This window comes from Phocoena sinus, chromosome 6, assembly GCF_008692025.1.
Source record: "Phocoena sinus isolate mPhoSin1 chromosome 6, mPhoSin1.pri, whole genome shotgun sequence".
Taxonomy (NCBI): Eukaryota; Metazoa; Chordata; class Mammalia; order Artiodactyla; family Phocoenidae; genus Phocoena; species Phocoena sinus.
Genome location: NC_045768.1, coordinates 3,879,309 through 3,897,183, shown reverse-complemented (window position 1 = coordinate 3,897,183; position 17,875 = coordinate 3,879,309). Strand labels below are relative to the sequence as shown.

General features: G+C 47.0%; 1 protein-coding gene across 6 annotated transcripts in view; it reads right to left on the bottom strand.

Annotated features, from left to right (window-relative positions):
- AK8 (adenylate kinase 8) overlaps positions 1 to 17,875 on the bottom strand; it is a 126,452-nt gene that overhangs the window by 39,890 nt on the left and 68,687 nt on the right. For 5 of the 6 annotated variants that reach the window (XM_032635083.1, XM_032635077.1, XM_032635078.1 and 2 more), the window contains one exon: positions 13,753 to 13,894. The exons of the other annotated variant lie outside the window; for it this stretch is intronic. In XM_032635083.1, coding sequence (XP_032490974.1) covers positions 13,753 to 13,894 — 142 coding nt within the window. The remainder of the gene's footprint in view (positions 1 to 13,752; positions 13,895 to 17,875) is intronic. 6 annotated transcript variants of the gene reach the window in all.

Here is a 17,875-nt window from a genome sequence, read left to right as displayed (position 1 = left end):
CCAGACAGAAGATGCCTTCCACGGCTCAGCTGCGGTCACCCTGTCCCCGGGGTGAAGCCCCCGCACGGCCCCATGTGGCAGCCACCGCTCGTTTGGAACTATAAGTAACAGAGCTCTGCCTTTCACCTCTCTGAGCGTCATTTGGTTGTGTCCTGCCATCAAAAGAATCTTTAGGGAATTCCCCGGTGGTCCAGTGGTTAGGATTCGGTGCTTTCACTGCTGGGGCCCGAGTTCGATCCCTGGTCGGGGAACTAAGATCCTACAAGCCATGTGGCACGGCCAAAAAAAAGAAAAAAAAAAAAAAAAAAAAAAAGGAATCTTTAAATCTTACAGAACAACAGGGGACAGGTGATGCAGGCTTTTTCACGGCCGCCACACGATCTGCGAGACTGTTCTAGCATTCAGATTTCCCCGTTTGTCTGGCTCCTTGGCTTCTCTGACAAAAGTGCAATTTTGTCTTCGTGTATCTGGCAGGATCACCTTCTGCCCCGCCAGTCGCAGGTGAACAAGGAAGTACCTTCCTCCACCCAGAGGGGAGCAGCGTGCTCTGAGCAGCCGAGAGGCCAGCCCGGGCCACGGTTCCTTGGTGAGGAACTGGTCTGACCTTGCTTTGCAGAAGCTCTGGTCTCCACGCACAGGCCCAGAGCTCCCAATGTTTTAGGAATAAATGCGGCTCCCACACCCGGAGGCCCTCGTCCATACGCCAGGCTCTGTGCAGAGTGCTTCCGCACCACCGCCTCCTACCCCCGACCTGACGTCCCCAGTGCCATGGTCCCTGGTCCTCAGCTGAGGAAACTGGAGCGCAGAGAGGATAATAACTGGCTGCAGGAAATGCAGGTTGTGATATTTATCTGTTGACATCACCATCTTCGCTGTACGGAGCATTTTCTAATTCCTAGTCCCACCCATATGCATTTTCCCAGCAAATACGTACATGAATCCAGCAAAGATGAGGTAAGAAGGGCTGGGTTATCACCCCATTTGACGGATAAGGAAACCGAGGCTTAGAAAGGTTACGCAGAGCCCCCAGACCGCTTACCAGCGAGCCGCAAAGCAAGATTGTCAGAAACGCGTGTCTAACTATCAAGAAGGGGAAAGACGGATGAAAAAGAGATAGCTGCTGAATGATGAAAGAAAGAAAGAACCAGAAGAGACAAGGCCTGGAGCTGCCCCCACTCCCACCTCCATCACATGCACACTTTCTTTTTTACCCTTGACCCCATTTTGTTGAGACCATGGCTACTTCCTCCAAAGCCCTCGAACCCAAGTGGACATCTGCCTAGAGGGGCCAATGGACACCATCGCTTGTGTGACAGAATCCGAGTGGTTGGGGACCCTGCTGTGGATAGGTGCACAGCGACTCTGCCGTTAGGAGGGGCCTTCCGGCTCACCGATGTTTAGGAAAGATCTTTCTCCCAAAAATAAAAGGCGCCGTGGAGCACACAGTCCATGATATGTATTCCAGCCCATGTCTGGTAAACTCTCGCATGGTGGCAGCAAGGCAGGGTCAGCCGGGTTCTATTAGCTCAATTAATGAGGAGTAAGATGAGGCTAACATCCCACTCGTTGGGCGGCTCGGCACAGGGCTGGAGTAATGGAGTTATTAACCTCAGTCAGCCACTGAATCTTGCTGCTGATTCCAGCTCCATTTCCTAGTTCAGGCCTCCATTAATGGGCTGTTTATTATCCCTAATCCACATAAGGATCAGCTGCAGAAATATGAGAGCTTCCTGGAAGGACCAAGTGATAATAAAAAAGAGAGAGAGAGAAAGAGAGAGAGGAGAGGCGAGAAACCCTCTCGTTGCGCATTTTAAATTTTCTCTGGTCCAACTGCTGCTCTCTTAAGAGATTATAACATCCTTTTCACTTTGGCACACATCAGAAATGGTGAAGCCATTCTCTGCGGGTTTCGCTGTGTTGTCCTCCAGAACACAGTGTCACGTGCAGCTAAAAAATAATAAGCTTTTAAATTAAATTAGAGAGCTCTGGCATATTAACTACATACCAGTTCAGTTTTCACTTTCATAACATACCATGATTCTCCATTGTTTACATTTAACATAGCTGAACCCAAGAAATCAAACCAGCATTCAGCAGAATAATTTATCAACGTTGTGAAACGCTCTGATCACAATTTTCCAGCTTGCCTGGAACCACGGGGCCCTTCCAGACAAAAGGGTGATTTTTGTCTTTGTCTGTTTCAGGGCCACTCTCTCATCCCACACGCCGCCTGGTGAATGAGGAGCTACCTTCCCCAATTCCAACCAACGGGAGTCTTTAAAATGTCTTCTGTAGGTAAGAAAAGCAAGCAGATTGTGACTAGAGGGAAAATATTTTGAGTAGAAATGAGTTATTTGTACCAGCCCACAGTGAGTAGATACAGCAATCACTCTCTGATGGTCGTCTATCAGAGTATAATAATATTTGCCATTTTAGCCTCTTTTTTTTTTCTTTTGCGGTACGCGGGCCTCTCACTGTTGTGGCCTCTCCCATCGCGGAGCACAGGCTCCAGACGCGCAGGCTCAGCGGCCATGGCTCACGGGCCCAGCCGCTCCACGGCATGTGGGATCTTCCCGGACCGGGGCACGAACCCGTGTCCCCTGCATCGGCAGGCGGACTCTCAACCACTGCGCCACCAGGGAAGCCCCATTTTAGCCTCTTTTTGTGTAATAGGAATTGAAAAGCACATGGGTAACGATCATAATAAATGTTTCCATGCTTCTTAAAGTGTAGGCAAATCAGTAGCTCACCTATTTAGGGCATGGAGTGTGTAATTTATTTTGTGAGAACAGGAGAGAAAACTATATCCTACATTTTGAATGAGAGTCTGTCCTCCCAGAAAGCTGTGGGAGGGATATTCGGAGCCAGCTCATAGAGCCCCCTGCATCCACGGCACTTGCCAATTATAAATCACACGCACACATATTCCACTCACTCTCCAGACCACTGGTGCTGTCGGGTTAAAAGGGTAGAGGTTATTGCTCCATTTGACAGACAGGAAAACTGAGGCTAATTGTAGTTTTTTTCAAGCCAGCAAGCCAGGGGGCAGGGATAGACGCTCATCGCATTGCAGAAAGGGCACAGTGGAGCCGTTCAGAGCAAAGAGCTGGGGTCCCGGTTGGTTTCCTCCACGTGGCCTGGGGCAAGGGACACGGCTCCTCTGAGCCCACATGCCTTTTACCGAACCAACCTACTTTATGGGGCTACTGAATGGATTAAAGGAGATGCAAAGCAGGCACACAATTGGCACTCAGTAGACACCAGATATCACTATCATCATTCTTGTTGTCAGGGTGATGATGAGGGTCCAAGATGAGGGGGCAGGACCGGGAAGGGGAGAAGTGTCGTCAGGGACGAACAAGGCAGGACCCCTGCAGAGCAGAGTCAGAAACTGGATGCGAACATGCAGAGGGGAGAGGAGGAGAGCAAGGGATCCAGCAGCAGCCGCCTGGTCTGAACATTCTGGGCCACCTCCGACCACTAAGCGGAGGCTTGTTTCAAGGGTCTGGCCCAGGAAATATGAAAGCTTTCAGACCCACGTGTCTGAGGGGCCAGGCCTGCACCGGGCAGGCTCCGCTTGGGTGTGGGAGTCCCAGCTCCTCCAGGCTGGGAGTTCACATCAACCAGCCTGGGTCCCTTCGGCAGCTCTGCTCTCCGGTTCTCTGGGGGAAAGGGCTATGCTTTTAGCAAGAGCCAACAAGACACCCAGCACCAACTGGGATCCAAGTGCAATGAGAGGAGACCTGTCACTGCTTTCCCAGGGACAACCGAACCCCTCTGGGCTCCCACAGTTATGTGGGACACACAACTGTCTAGTTTAAGAAATAACAATAAACAGGGGCTTCCCTGGTGGCGCAGTGGTTGAGAGTCCGCCTGCCGATGCAGGGGACACGGGTTCGTGCCCCGGTCCGGGAAGATCCCACATGCCGCGGAGCGGCTGGGCCCGTAAGCCATGGCCACCGAGCCTGCGCGTCCGGAGCCTGTGCTCCGCAACGGGAGAGGCCACAACAGTGACAGGCCCACGTACCGCAAAAAAAAAAAAAAAAAAAAAAAAGAAATAGTAAAAAATTAAAACCCACCACACTCGAAAAGGAACCTATACAGCAGTTGCCAGTTTGCACAAAACAACCTGGGACACAACAAGCTAATTGAAAATACCTTCCTTGGGCAATTTCTTCATAGCCCCAAATTTAGTCCAATGGAGAAGAGAAAGAGAGAAATACTAAAGAAAACAGCAATAATAAAATCTCTGCTACCATTCTGCTGAATTCTATTGCCACTGACTCAGCGAGGGTCCCCTCTTTTACCCTCTTTCCAGGGATTTCCGAGAGACGCAGCAGCAGCTCTGACCTGGGACCTTGCAGTTGGACGTGACCCGGACCTTGCCCGCTGGGCCTACAGCGGTACAGCCCGGGGGCCGGGGGAAGAGGTTCAAGGCATGGCCCGCCCCGCTTCCTCCTCACAGCATCAAGGTGAGGCAGGATGCAAAGGAAAAAAAAAAAACAAACAGAAAACCACCAGTCTGTCTGATACACTGCAAACTTCCCGACATCAATCGGAATCCTATACTCCCTCTCCATAGTAAACATTAATTTTAAAAGGAAATACCGTGCTACAAACTTGCAGCATGAAATGAATTATTTTATAGCCAGGCGGAGGGCAGATTTCTGGATGGAGTCTTGGATACTTCTTTCTTTGTTTCTTTCTTCTTCTTCTTCTATTTTTTTTTTTTTTACTATTATTATTACATTTTAACAAACTTTATAGCCCATTTTATTTGTTCTCAAATAACTTTTTCTCCTTCTTTGTGACACATCAATTACTTGGTTTGCTTCCCTCACTGTGGGATGTTGGAACCAGGAGTTGGATACTGCTCAGTGGAACATAATTTAGTATTATGTGCCATGGGTTTATGAGGCAGAAGTGAAACAAAACATGGCATTTGAACACTATCCGTTTATTAGCTCTAAGAAGAGACTCGTATTTGACAAGGAGACAATAACTTTGTTCCCTGATAAGCCAGAGGGGTCTCTTTCTGTGTCCAGTGCAGAGTAGCTTACCCTTCCCCAATAACTCTATTTACTAGTATGAATATATTTTAATAGTAAAATTGATAGATATGTAAATTTATTTTAATCTAATTTCATTGAATCCTCCTAAAAACAAAAAGAGCCTTTGTAGACTGTTTTCATATCTGAATTATAGATTTCTGTATCGTATTCCCAGATTGATTTCTAGGCTATAATTCTGTCAAGATTTCCTCCTGGTGTCAAAAACTGCAGCACCACAGCTAGAGTGCTTTATAATTGGCATCACAACCGAACCAGAATTACAGCCCTGATACTCATCCCAGTGCTAGGTGGGTTCATTTTAGAATGTTTCTCTCTTCCTTAGCCTATATCTGGACTTGAAGGTTCATGGCTAAAATTACTTTCTGAATTAATCATAAAAAAATGCTTAATGGCAAGCTAAGGTGGAGGAAATGGATTGGTCAGAGATGACAAAGAGGAGGAGAAAATACACCCTCAGTGATGGGAGAGAAATACAGAAGGATGACTGAACAGTGGCATATGATTAAATCTACGTTGTAAACAAATATCTTTTTTATTTCTCTGCTTGTCCTCTGCCTTAGGGTCAAATAAATTAAATTGGCATTATTTACTAAGTCTTTAGAAACTGCTTTTTACTTCGTGGTGAACGGGGAAGTATTTCCTTGCAAGCCTGCCCTAAATCAAAGAGGTTCTTGAATAATCTTCCCTGCGATGCTTTTAATAAACACCGTGTCCTCCCCTTGTTGGTCGTGCAGTCCTGGCATGGTGCACAGGGTTGGTAAATAAAATGGGCATTCTTCCCCTCGGGGTTCAGAAAAATGAGCACTAGGTTCCCTCCCTATGTCTTGTCAATGACCCGCCCCCAGTCTTCTTTTAAGTGACTGTTTTTGCATTTTCCCTGATGCCTTTCATCTTCAGGTAGATGAGTTTACTCAGAAGCTAATTATTGACACCAAAGTCTGTTCCATCCCCAGCAAACAGAGGGTGGAAAGTTCGCCTCATAGCACTGTGGTCCCCTGGAAATTCCCGGTCAACACAGATGGAAAGACAGGCTGCTCAGGCTGCCTGCTGCCCTAGAACTAAACAGACCTTTCAGTCTTCTAGGAGGAAGCTGTCCGGACCCAACTCCAAGGATATAATTAAGACAGAATTGAGGAGAATCCAACCGTGAGGGACAGAATAATGCCCCCCACCAAGAGGTCCACCTCCTAACCCCCAGTATCTGTGAGCATGTTACTTCACATGGAAAAGGGGATCTGCACATGAGATTACATTAAGGACGTTGATAGGTAAGATTATCTGGGTGGACCCAATCCAATCACACGAGTCCTTAAAATCTGAGAACTGTTCCCAGCTCTGGTCAGAGGGAGATGTGGCCACAGAAGAAGACCAAGTGTTGCAACACTGCTGTCTTTGAACACAGAGGAAGGGGGCAGTGATCCAAGGACTGGGGGCAATCTCTAGAAGCTGAAAAGGTGAGGAAATGTACTCTTCCTAGAGCCTCCAGAAAGGAACCTGTCTGACGTATTGACGTTAGCCTTACAGAATTGTAAGACAATAAACGTGTACTGTTTAAGCCACTGAGTTTGTGGTAATTTGTTACAACAGTCAGAGGAAACGAATTTTCTGTCTATTTTCTAAAACCAACTCATGCTATTCTTAGACAAACCACAGAGCTATTCAAAGACACGTGATTTGCAAAATATACCCACCTTGGGACTCAGGTATAGACATTGCTAAATAAGGGTCCTAAAAGTTAAAAGAGAGAGAGAGGGAGAGAGACATAGACAATGAATACCCTTTGGAAGAAGAAGTACTCTAGGAAACAGCAGAACATTTTAGATAAAACCTTATCAATGTGCTCAAAATAATTTAGAGAGAACAGACTCTGTAATACAAGAAATCAAAGAAAAGAGGATGAGATAAAATTTAAAAGGAGATGAAAGAAAACTCACAACGTTAAGGGAAAAAACTAAGGGAAACATAAAAGTATTATAGAAATGAAAAATAAATTAGAAGCAACAAGAAATAAATATGATAAAAAATAAAGTTATCATGAAGGACAGATGTGAAAAATAATACAGAAAAGGGCTTCCCTGGTGGCGCAGTGGTCGGGAGTCCGCCTGCCGATGCAGGGGACGCGGGTTCGTGCCCCGGTCCGGGAAGATCCCACATGCCGTGGAGCGGCTGGGCCCGTGAGCCATGGCCGCTGAGCCTGCGTGTCTGGAGCCTGTGCTCCGCAACGGGAGAGGCCACAACAGTGAGAGGCCCGTGTAGTGCAAAAAAAAAAAAAAAAAACAGAAAAGAAAAGGAAAAGATAAAAGCTGCTAGAAAGAAACTGTAATTATGGAAACAGATAATAAATATCCAGCATGGACGTAATTGGTCTTCCTGAATAAGAACAAGTGAACGAACCAGAAAAATATTAATATATGTACTGGAAGAAAATTCTCCTGAAATAATGGAAATGGAAAGGATTCATAGTATTCCAGAGAAAAGTAATAAAGAGAACCAAGACTGAGGCATGGCCTAGTGAATGTAAATGAACTGAGAGACAGAGCATCCAGACATGAGAAGTACATTACCTATAATGGAAAAAAATCTCACTGGCCTCAGACATTACCGCAAGCCCACAGGTGTCAGAGCACAGTATAGAAACGGTACAGGATGCTCAGGGGTAAGAAATGTGATGGGAGAATTTTTTACCTTGCTAGATGCTGTCTACAGATGCAGCTAACAGAAGGACATTCCCACATGTGCAAGGATTTAGGAAGTTTAGCATGTCTGTACCCTTGCTGACAACGACTCAAGGACATAATCCATTCAAACGAACAATGAGTCAGAACTGCTAAGTGGAGAGGTTGAATCATGTAAACAGCTGGCGTTGAAATCTGAATCCAGTTGAAGAGAGAATGAAAACTTCACAAGTACAGGAATACAGCTAAAAACAGAAAGTAATTGTTATATTTCTAGAAAGAAAAGCTTAGCTATCTTAAAAATAATAATCTGTGTATAACAGACTGAGGCCAAAAAATTTCAGAATGTGTCTGTCCCTCCCCACCCCCAGCCCCAGCCTGCCAGAAATGGAGAGTGGATGGGGGAGGGGAATGAGGAGGTAGTACATATGGGAGTATTTTTTCTTTCATCTTTCACTGACAGAGTCAAAATATTCTGTTTCATTTCAGAACTGACAAATTGAGAAATACAAGTTTAATCAAACCATCTCGACAAGAGTAGTAGAACTAGAAACAGCTTATCTTCGAAACCAACTTGGGGGGAGAGGAGAGAAGCCAGCAATAGCAATAATAAAACAAAAAGAAAGGGCTTCCCCGGTGGCGCAGTGGTTAAGAATCCACCCGCCAACGCAGGGGACATGGGTTCGAGCCCTGGTCCGGGAAGATCCCACATGCCGCGGAGTGACTAAGCCCATGCGCCACAACTACCGAGCCCACGAGCCACAACTACTGAAGCCCGTGCGCCTGGAGCCCGTGCTCTGCAGCAAGAGAAGCCACCGCAATGAGAAATGCGCGCACCACAATGAAGAGTAGCCCCCGCTCGCCACAACTAGAGAAAGCCTGCGCTCAGCAACGAAGACCCAACGCAGCCAAAAACAAAAATAAATAAATAAATTTATAAAATAAAAAAAAAAAGGAAAACACAGACCATTAAAAAAAGATGGGAAACAAAGGAAACTATGATGAAGCATAAAATAAAGTGATGAAAGTAAAAAATAAGTGGGATAAATTCAACTGTTCAAAGGAAAAGACAAGCAGGTGAATAAAAAAATGTTAAACCCAATTTCATCCTGCCTTACGTGACAGCTCAAAATAAAGGAAGCAAAGTAACTGAAGGTAAGAGACACGCAAATGCAACAAAGCAATCAAGGGTTGAGTTCCGGGTAGAAATGGCGCATTGAAACACGCATCACATTATGTTTCCTCCCCAAACCCGACAGAAGATTGACGGGAAAGGGATTCTGAAAACCTACAGCAACGACAGGGAGAACAGCGGAAGAGAAGGCAACTAAACAAGTGTTTTTGAGGCTGGAAGGCAGCTGGACCTGTGACAACAAGCAACAGAGACGTCAGCAAGCCAAATCCCGAGTCAGCAGCAGGAAAAGCTGAGAACAAACCCAGAGTCCTCACCGGCAAATCCTCAAAAGACTCAGGCAGAGGTACTGAAACGGAGCAGGGCCCTGTGGTCCTTCCCTCCCATGTCCTCCGCCTGCCTTTTGTCTGTGGAAAAACTTTAGCCAATGAATATGTTTAATCAGAGAAAACGCAGAGGCAAAGAAAACAGTCAAACAAATAATCATAGTTTAGTCGTTACGCAGAGTTAAGGACCTTTAGCTCCTCCTCAGGGGCTACGGATAATATTCTGAGCCGTATCCTGTGAGCTGTCTCCTAGATACTGAAACCCCACCAGGTGGAAGAAGCTAACTACATGATGACCAGGCTGTAGCCATGACATAAGCTGCCGCAATTCGGAGAACTGGCCTCGAGGAAATGGGAACAAACTGACCATGGAACTGAAGACTGACTGTACCTAAAGCAGTCAAGATGACGCTGGTCAGACACCACAGGACCAGTTTCAAGGTGAGTGTCAGAGCTGACTGTGCTGTTTCTACATGTAGCGCCCTCCCTCCGTCTACAAAAGCTCTCGTCCCCTGACTGTCAGTAGGGGGAAGTCAGCCTTTGGACAGGAGTCCCCCCACCTCCCCCCTTGGGTTGCCAGCATTGGAAATAAAGCAAACTTTCCTTTCCACCGAACTCGCCTCTTTATTGGCTTTTGAGCAGCAAGCAGCACCCGTAACAGTCCACTCGGAAACTGGCTGGCTAAAATAAGGACGATTGGTTAAACTTGCTTAAGGAGAGACTAAGCCCCAGATGCCCTCCTCACTCCACCCAGCTGAGTGAATCAATCCTCCTCCACTTCGGTAGAAATGGGAGGTTTATTCTCTAGAGAGGATATAATACAGGCTCCTTGGACTTGAAGGATGCTAAGCACAGTTGACAGTCTGAGTCTGTACCAAAATTAGGGGAATTAGGTTTAAAAAAAATATGCATATGGCGTGCAGTGTGTGAGACCTCTGCCCACCTTCTCCCAGTCTCCACTGTCCTGCTTCTCCCTCGGACCCCAGACCTTTACCCTCCAGCAGGAGATTGGGTGGGTCCTCTCCGAGGAATCTGACATTTCCAGAGGAAAAGACTTAAAGATGTTGAGTTGGCGGGAGGATTCTGCACAAAAGGCCCCAATAGTTCATCCTACACTGAAGTCAAATTCTATGAGCTCCATCTATGCCCTCAGAGCTCCCAAATAGCTTTTTAGTTTCCCGTTCCTACATGTGAGCAAACAACCAAGGGTAACACAATATCTTTCTACTGAGAAACAATGAGACCAAGACAAACAAAAACTCAGTAGGAACAGACTATGCAGGAGGGGAAAAAAAACCTCTCCTCATTACCCTCCTGCAAAAACAAGCTTGCCATTAACATCTTCAAGAGATTAAAAAAAAAAATCCATGAAATAAGATCAAGAAGCTATAAAAGTAATATTCAGATGACAAAAAAAGACCTCTTGAATGTTATAAAAGTAAAAACTGCAGCAGAAGTTAGAAATTCAGTAAAAGGGCTGAAAGAGAAAGTTGAGGAAACCTCCTAGAAAGTAGAGCAAAACAAAACAAAGGCAAACCACACACATATACAAACACAAAACCAACAAAAGATACAGAATAAAGAGAGAAAAGTTGTTGTTTTTTTTTAAATTTACAAGGCCAGTCCAGGAGATCTAACACCCAAATAGCGAGTTCCAGGGAAAACAGAAAAAAAAATAGAGAAAAATCAACAAAATAATTCAAGAGAATTTCCCAGAACTGAAGGACATGGGTTTTCACATTAATTTTTGGCCCAATGGAGTAAATGAGACCCAGACAAAAGAAATAAATGAAATTTCAGTGTGAACTTCTTCAGTCTGGAGCACACGTGATGAGGGTGTAACAGCCTACTGTCGTCAAACCATCTTTTTAACTTGAGAAGCAACTGGAAGGTATGCTACACTAAAACAAGAGAGCATGTGAGAAAGAGGAAGATGTGTGATTCAGGAAACAGAGACTCCAACTCATAAGACAGGCCAAGGGAAGCCCTCTAATCACAGCGCAGAAAAGTCCCGGAACAGCCCTGCAGTAAGCCTACAGAAAAAGCAGTCCAAATAAGAAAGGAACAGGAGTAAATAAGAAAAACCTGGAACTCACAGTTTACGTAATATGATGGACTTTGTGGACTATTGTTCTTAAGGGCTATTATAAGCTTTAGGAATAAGTAGCAAATAGATACAAAGAAAACTAGGCAAGTGAAGAAACAAGGTGATTATTAACATCAGGAAAAACAAAACGAGAAGAGAAAGGCAAAACAGACAAAAAGGACGTAAAAGACCTCCTTCCAGCTGAGTTAGCTCTCCGAGAGCAGGTTTTCTGGAAATTTTACACTCACAACTTTGTGCTTATATCTGATTGGCCAGAACTTAGTCGTTTGGTTCTACAGAGCTGTTAAGGAGGCTGGAAAATGGGGTCTTTCATTTCAGCCACCAACGCGCTCTACTGAAAACTGATGTTTTGTTACTGAGGAGGAAAGGGAAAATTCATGTTGGAGGAGACAAGTAACGGTCCTGTCACAGACAGTTGCTTTCATCAAGATGGCACTGCACAGTTAACACACAGCTGACAAAAACCTTTATGAACTAAATAACCTGGCACCAAAACATATAAAGCAAAAACTACAGGAAACACAAAATCAAATCATTAATAAGCTACCTCTCCCCCAAAGGGCCAGCTCCAAGGAACAGTTAGTGTTTAGTGGTAGAATGCAGGACAGTCCTTCAGGTCAGGGAAAAAAAAAACAACACCTGTCCATCATGCCTCAGTTCCGGAAGTACTGCCCAATGTAGTTAGACCAAAGAGTAAAATGATAAATATAAATATTGGAAAGGAAGAGGCAAAAGGATAAATATTTGTAGATGTGACATGATCACCACCCTGAAAAGCCTAAGGGAACCAACTGAAAAACTATCAGAAGCAGTAAGAAAGTTCTAGTAAGGAAGCTGGAGTAAAAAGCAAATAAGAAAAATCAATATCTTTCTTATACTCCTGAGAAATCCAGTTAGAAAATAAAATGGGTGAAAATACCCTCTTATCACGACACCAACAAGAAGAACAACAGGTAATATAATACCTAGAGATGCACTTAAGATGAAAAGCGTGGGCCCCGTAAAGTGTCGGTCGTTCCACGAAGGGCCAAAGAGAGGACAGGGCCATAGACTGCAACAGACCAAGTGATAAACCTAATGCAATTCTAGTTAAAATGTCAATGGCAGGGACTTCCCTGGTGGTCCAGTGGGTAAGACTTCTCGCTCCCCATGCAGGGGGCCCGGGTTCGATCCCTGCTCGGGGAGCTAGATCCCGCGTGCATGCCGCAACTACGAGTTTACATGCTGAAACGAAGATCCCACGTGCCGCAACTAAGACCCGGCGCAGCTAAAATAAATAAATAAAATATTTTTTAAAAGTCAATGGCGGTTCAGGATCAAATTATCATAGTACTCATTTGGAATAACAAACGTATAAAATAGACAATAAAGAAGAGTAATGAAAGGGCTTTGTCCTGCACTGACTTGAAATACATGATAAAACTACAGTAGTTAAACAGTGTGGTACGACTGCAGAAATAGACTTGTGGGAAACAATAGAAAGTTTAGAAGTACAACCAAGTGTACTGAGAGACTGTATTTACGAGCAGACGGTGTTCAGACCATATATAAATACCTATCCCCTGCAGCCACCAGCCCAGGACCCAGTCGCCATCTCTGCAGCAATCAGCCCCCAACAGCCAGGACTTGATCAGTAACTAACAGTTTCCCTAATTTTGCCACCATTTCCAATTTAGAACCAAATTAGAGAAAGCTGAATATGTTCCCCTAACCAAGCACATAGGACACCCTGCTTCCAGCTGGCCGCCCCCAGCTTCCCCAGGCCCACAGCCTTGCTCAGGGAAGCCCTGAAGCCTCACCTTTCCCAGCAGAAGGCTCTCCCTCCCCTCTGCCTGCCTTTGAGATCCGGCCAACTCCCTTTGCTATATACAGCAAGCTGTGGCTAAACAGCCTTTGCTTTTTTCATTTAGGAGGTCTTTGTTTATTTCCACAATATCTACTGTGGCCGGGTGCCCTCAAGTTCAAGTGAGTGGGAGAAGGACAGAGTATTCAACAATATTCAACACTTGAGAGGGAAAAAAAAAGAGATTTGTACTGCATACCCACATCAAAATAAATATCAGACGCATCAAAGAACCAAATGTAAAAAAGGAAGTTGTGAAAACAGTAGAAGGAAACATGGATTGCTCGGCACCACAATCCCATGAGGAAGGCCAGACTGGTTGATGCGTGTATCATTCACAGGTGAGACGCTCAGGTCCAGCAAGGCGAGCGGCAGAGCCAGGATCTGAACCCAAGCGTGACTCCCAGCTCCCAGCGTAAAAGGGACGAGTGGGTGGGAATGGGAATGACTAAGAGACACTCCCCTTCCAGAACGCGGTAAGGCTCCGGCAAGCTGCCAGCAGTCAGCCGGATCTGGACAGACAGTGCCTAGTGGTGGGGACCTTCCTGGGAGGCGGCGTGGCCAGGGCCGAGGCCCCGCCGGAAGCGGACTGCTCACCTGTTGGGCTTGTAGCCCATGCTATCCATCAAGCACGCCTGGTCCCTGTCTCGCGGGAAGCCGTGCAGCACCCACCCTCTCTCAACGCAGTCCTGCTGGTCCAGGCGCTGTCCCAGCACCTTCATGATGATGTAGCTGGGGACTGCAGAGAAAGGAAGACAGCTGGTCACTCTGCCGCCCTGGCCACCTCTCTGACCCAACAGGAAGGTGAGGGAGCCTCCGCGGCCATGGCCCACGGCCTTCCTAACTTTATTTGACCCTGATTTGAACAGGTGAAGAGGCCGTTTTAGGTGGACAGGGCTGTGGGTGCCCGTTTCCCATGACCCTCCGAGGTCCTAGCAATGGGAGGAACATGGCCACCCAAGAAGGGAAAAAAGCACTGGGTGACCTTGCCCTTGAGCTTGAGTTTTCCCTGACTTTGACAGGATATATGCCCATCGGCCGCCAGGGTAGCTCCCAGCCCTCCAGTGATATGTGGGCATCCCTCCCCGATCCCCCTGCAACCGCAGGGATCCAGTTTTTGCAGCAAAAAGACTTTTCACAGAAGCATACCAATCCCCAGTGGAAGGTCTGGTTTTCCTCCAGTGGGATGGCAATGGTGCCCCCGAGGCTCTCTGCTAATTCGGGATACACAAGCGACCCCCTTCTTCTCCCCTTGCCCCAGTTCTCACCTCCTTGATGTTCAGAATCAAATCTCTCTCAAGAATCACAGCTTTAGTTATAACCAGAGACTGAAATCAAGTCTCAAGGAGATGTTGAGAAGCCTCTTGTTTACATTACTGCAATTGACATTTTCCTGAAATTTATACCTCTCTTCTCAGATTCATTAAAACACCTATGTTGCTAATGTACTGCGTTCTAGCAATTTGCACTGCATTTCCTGCACTTTGCATTCATTTTCCCAGAGATACTTGGTAAATATTACCATTGTTTGCTATGAATGTGGGGCCCCCCGCCACAACGAGCTGGTTTCCTGGAGCTGCAGTGACAGGGCGGCTCAGCAGCCTTTCTGGAGATGCCCCGTTCCCTCCGTGAGTCAGCCAAGTGGCCCTAACGCGCATGCCAAAGGCCCCCGGCTGACAGCCAGGTGAACGTGGCGGTGAGAGATTCAGAAAAATTACTGCTTTCCTCCACGGCTGTGACATGCCTGGTTACTGCCCTGCGGCCAAAGAACTATAAACCTCATCTAAGTCATTTGCATTTCCCTGATTTTGTTCTTTCTTACATCTTTCAGCCTTTCTTCCCCAGTCCCTAGGAAAGAGCAGGAAAGGGATTTTGCTCTAATGAGAAGATTTGGCTGAGACAGATCAGTGAGAAGTTGATACAGCTAATCCCATCCCTTCCCTGCTTAAACCTGCCATGGCTCCCCAATGCTCTGGGGATAAGAGCAGTACCCTTCCCCGTGGTCAACAGGGCCCTGCAGGACCCAAGTCCTGCCTCCCCTCCCTGTGACTCTCCCCCAGCTCTTCGCCTCCCCTTTAATGTGCCGGTCCCTCCATCCAGAGCATCCTTCCCTCATGCCTTGCCCGGGGCCAGGCCCCAGAGGAAAGTCCGCTCCCTGGACGGCCCGTCGCTGGGTTAGCACCTGTGCTTCTTCACCTTCACTTGCCACCCCTGTTATTAACTCTCCGGCTAATTCTTTGTGTAACGCTGCCTCTCACGAGGACAAAGGACCATGCCCACCTCACTCTTCCATGACTAACACAGTGCCTGTCAGATAGGAGGCATGGAGTAAATAGACAGGAGCCCTCCCTTTTCAAAGCTGCACTGCAACTAAACAAAGATGTTAAAACCAACTCGACCAGGCTTTGGGGAGCTCAGAAGAAGAGAGGAAGGGAAGGAGCTGGGCTGGAGGCACACACGAATGCGGGGGCTGGTCTCAGCCCTGCCCTTAGGTGCCAACCGACCTCCCCTCGGTCAGGCAGGCTCTCCCAGTCTGTTTCCTCAACCACCAAAGAGGATGCCGGGACCTCTCACCACAGGATCAACACGACGCACAGCTCCAGGCATGTGGGAGATGGCACTCAGAGATGGGGGCTGGTACTTTCCAGTTTGGGAGATGTATGTCAGGAAACAATGTTTCATGAATATGCTCATGCTTTCCCCAAGGTCAAGGTCATGGTGTGCTGAGTTGGCGCCCGGGATAAAGGATGGTTGACTTCAAACAAGCCTGGGCAGTTAAAGATGGAGAGACTTAGGGCTTCCCTGGTGGCGCAGTGGTTGAGAGTCCGCCTGCCGATGCAGGGGACGCGGGTTCGTGCCCCGGTCCGGGAAGATCCCACGTGCCGTGGAGCGGCTGGGCCCGTGAGCCATGGCCGCTGAGCCTGCGCGTCCGGAGCCTGTGCTCCGCGACGGGAGAGGCCACAGCAGTGAGAGGCCCGCGTACCGCAAAAAAAAAAAAAAAAAAAAAAAAAAGTCAGTGCTATTTGGAAACCGAGCTGCACTCCAGGAGGGATGTCTGAGCCACTGAGCTTCCAGGAGGGATGTCGTCTGAGCCACTGAGCTTCCAGGAGGGATGTCGTCTGAGCCACTGAGCTTCTAGGGGCAACAGTGGTCTGCTCGTGCAGCTCGAGCCTTGGCGATTCGGAGAGGGAAAGACCTGATAGTTCATCCCTTTGACCACCCCGCTCATTTCAAAGTTGAGAAACCAAGTCCCAAAAAGATTGTGCCTCAAGTGACCCACCCAAGCCAGTTTCTCAGCCTGGAAGAAATCTGACTTAAGGTCAAGAAATCTGACCAGATAGAAACACAAAGAGACTTTTTGGTTTGGGGGTGTTTTTTTTTTCCCCCCTATTAAGTTGGCAAAGATTTCTAGAGGGAACTTCCCAACTGGCATCAAAAGTTAAAATACACATGCCTTTTAGCTCAGCAACCATGTTCCTAAGAATTTACACCTAAGATCCAACAGCACATGCGACCAAAGATGTGCACATAAAGATGTCCATTTCAGCGCTGTTTATAATAGTGACAATCGGAAACGATTTTAAATGTCCGTCAGTAGAGGACAGCTTAAATAAAGGATGCACATCTATGCAATGTGATATTAGGTAAGCTTTAAAAACTCATTTATATTTACGTTGACTCGGAAAGAGGCCTAGAACAGAATATCAAATGGGAAAAAAGCAAGTAAACGGTTTGTATAATACGGTCTAATTTAAATGTATATTGACATACATATACACACATGCACATATCTACACACGCACGGGGGAGAGAGGAGGGCCCCACTGATGCCCCACGAGTGACAGACGGTCCTTTGGGGGCTCAGGGTCCTGGAGTTGAAAGAGACAATAACACAAGTCAACACATCCTGGCTGGAAAGGCCTAAGGACGTGGGAGGCGTGGCAGTGCTGAGCGCTTTGGAGGAGGGCAAGGTCACATTTCCGGAGGACCGGGGAAGAAGATGGATACTCACACGGACTCCAGCTTCGAGCCAAAACCAAAACAAGCCCCTCTCTTCAGGCTCTCAAATTAGCCCTTCTCCTCAGAGGGCCGTACCACAATTGTGAATCAATCATTACTGGTGCAGTATTTGTTTAATGCCTACATTCCCACCCTCACCCCCCTCTGGAGAAAGCAGGGACCCCTGTCAAGGTGGCTCGTTGCTACACCCGCGCATTCGGCATTGCGTCCCGCACATGGCGTAATAAACACACTTAGAATGAATGAATGAATGCATAGTACCAATTCCCCCAAACCTGGACTGTTCTCCCGAGCTCTGAGTCAAGTCCTGTGGCAATGGGAAACAGCCCTTCCCCCAGGGTTCCCTTCATCCACGCCACAGCCCACCCATGAATTAAATATGCAGTCAACAGAAGACGTGTTGACGTCTGGGATTTGTTTCAAAATACTCCTGATGGAGAGGGGGGATCTTCCTGGCGGATTCCACATGCACCGGGGGTGACCATGAGCTCACGTGGGCTCCTCATACTGGTTATGAGACCCTTCATGTTCCTTATTCTATTCTCTCTGCTTTTTGCATACATTTAAAGGCCTCCATTAACAAAGTGGGTTTTTTGTTTAAAGGAAACAATTGAAAGGCCCAAAGGAGGTTGAAATGACCACTGTGAGAGACCACTGCAAAACGACAAAGGATGAAATCTCCCTGGAGGTCTGTCCTTGC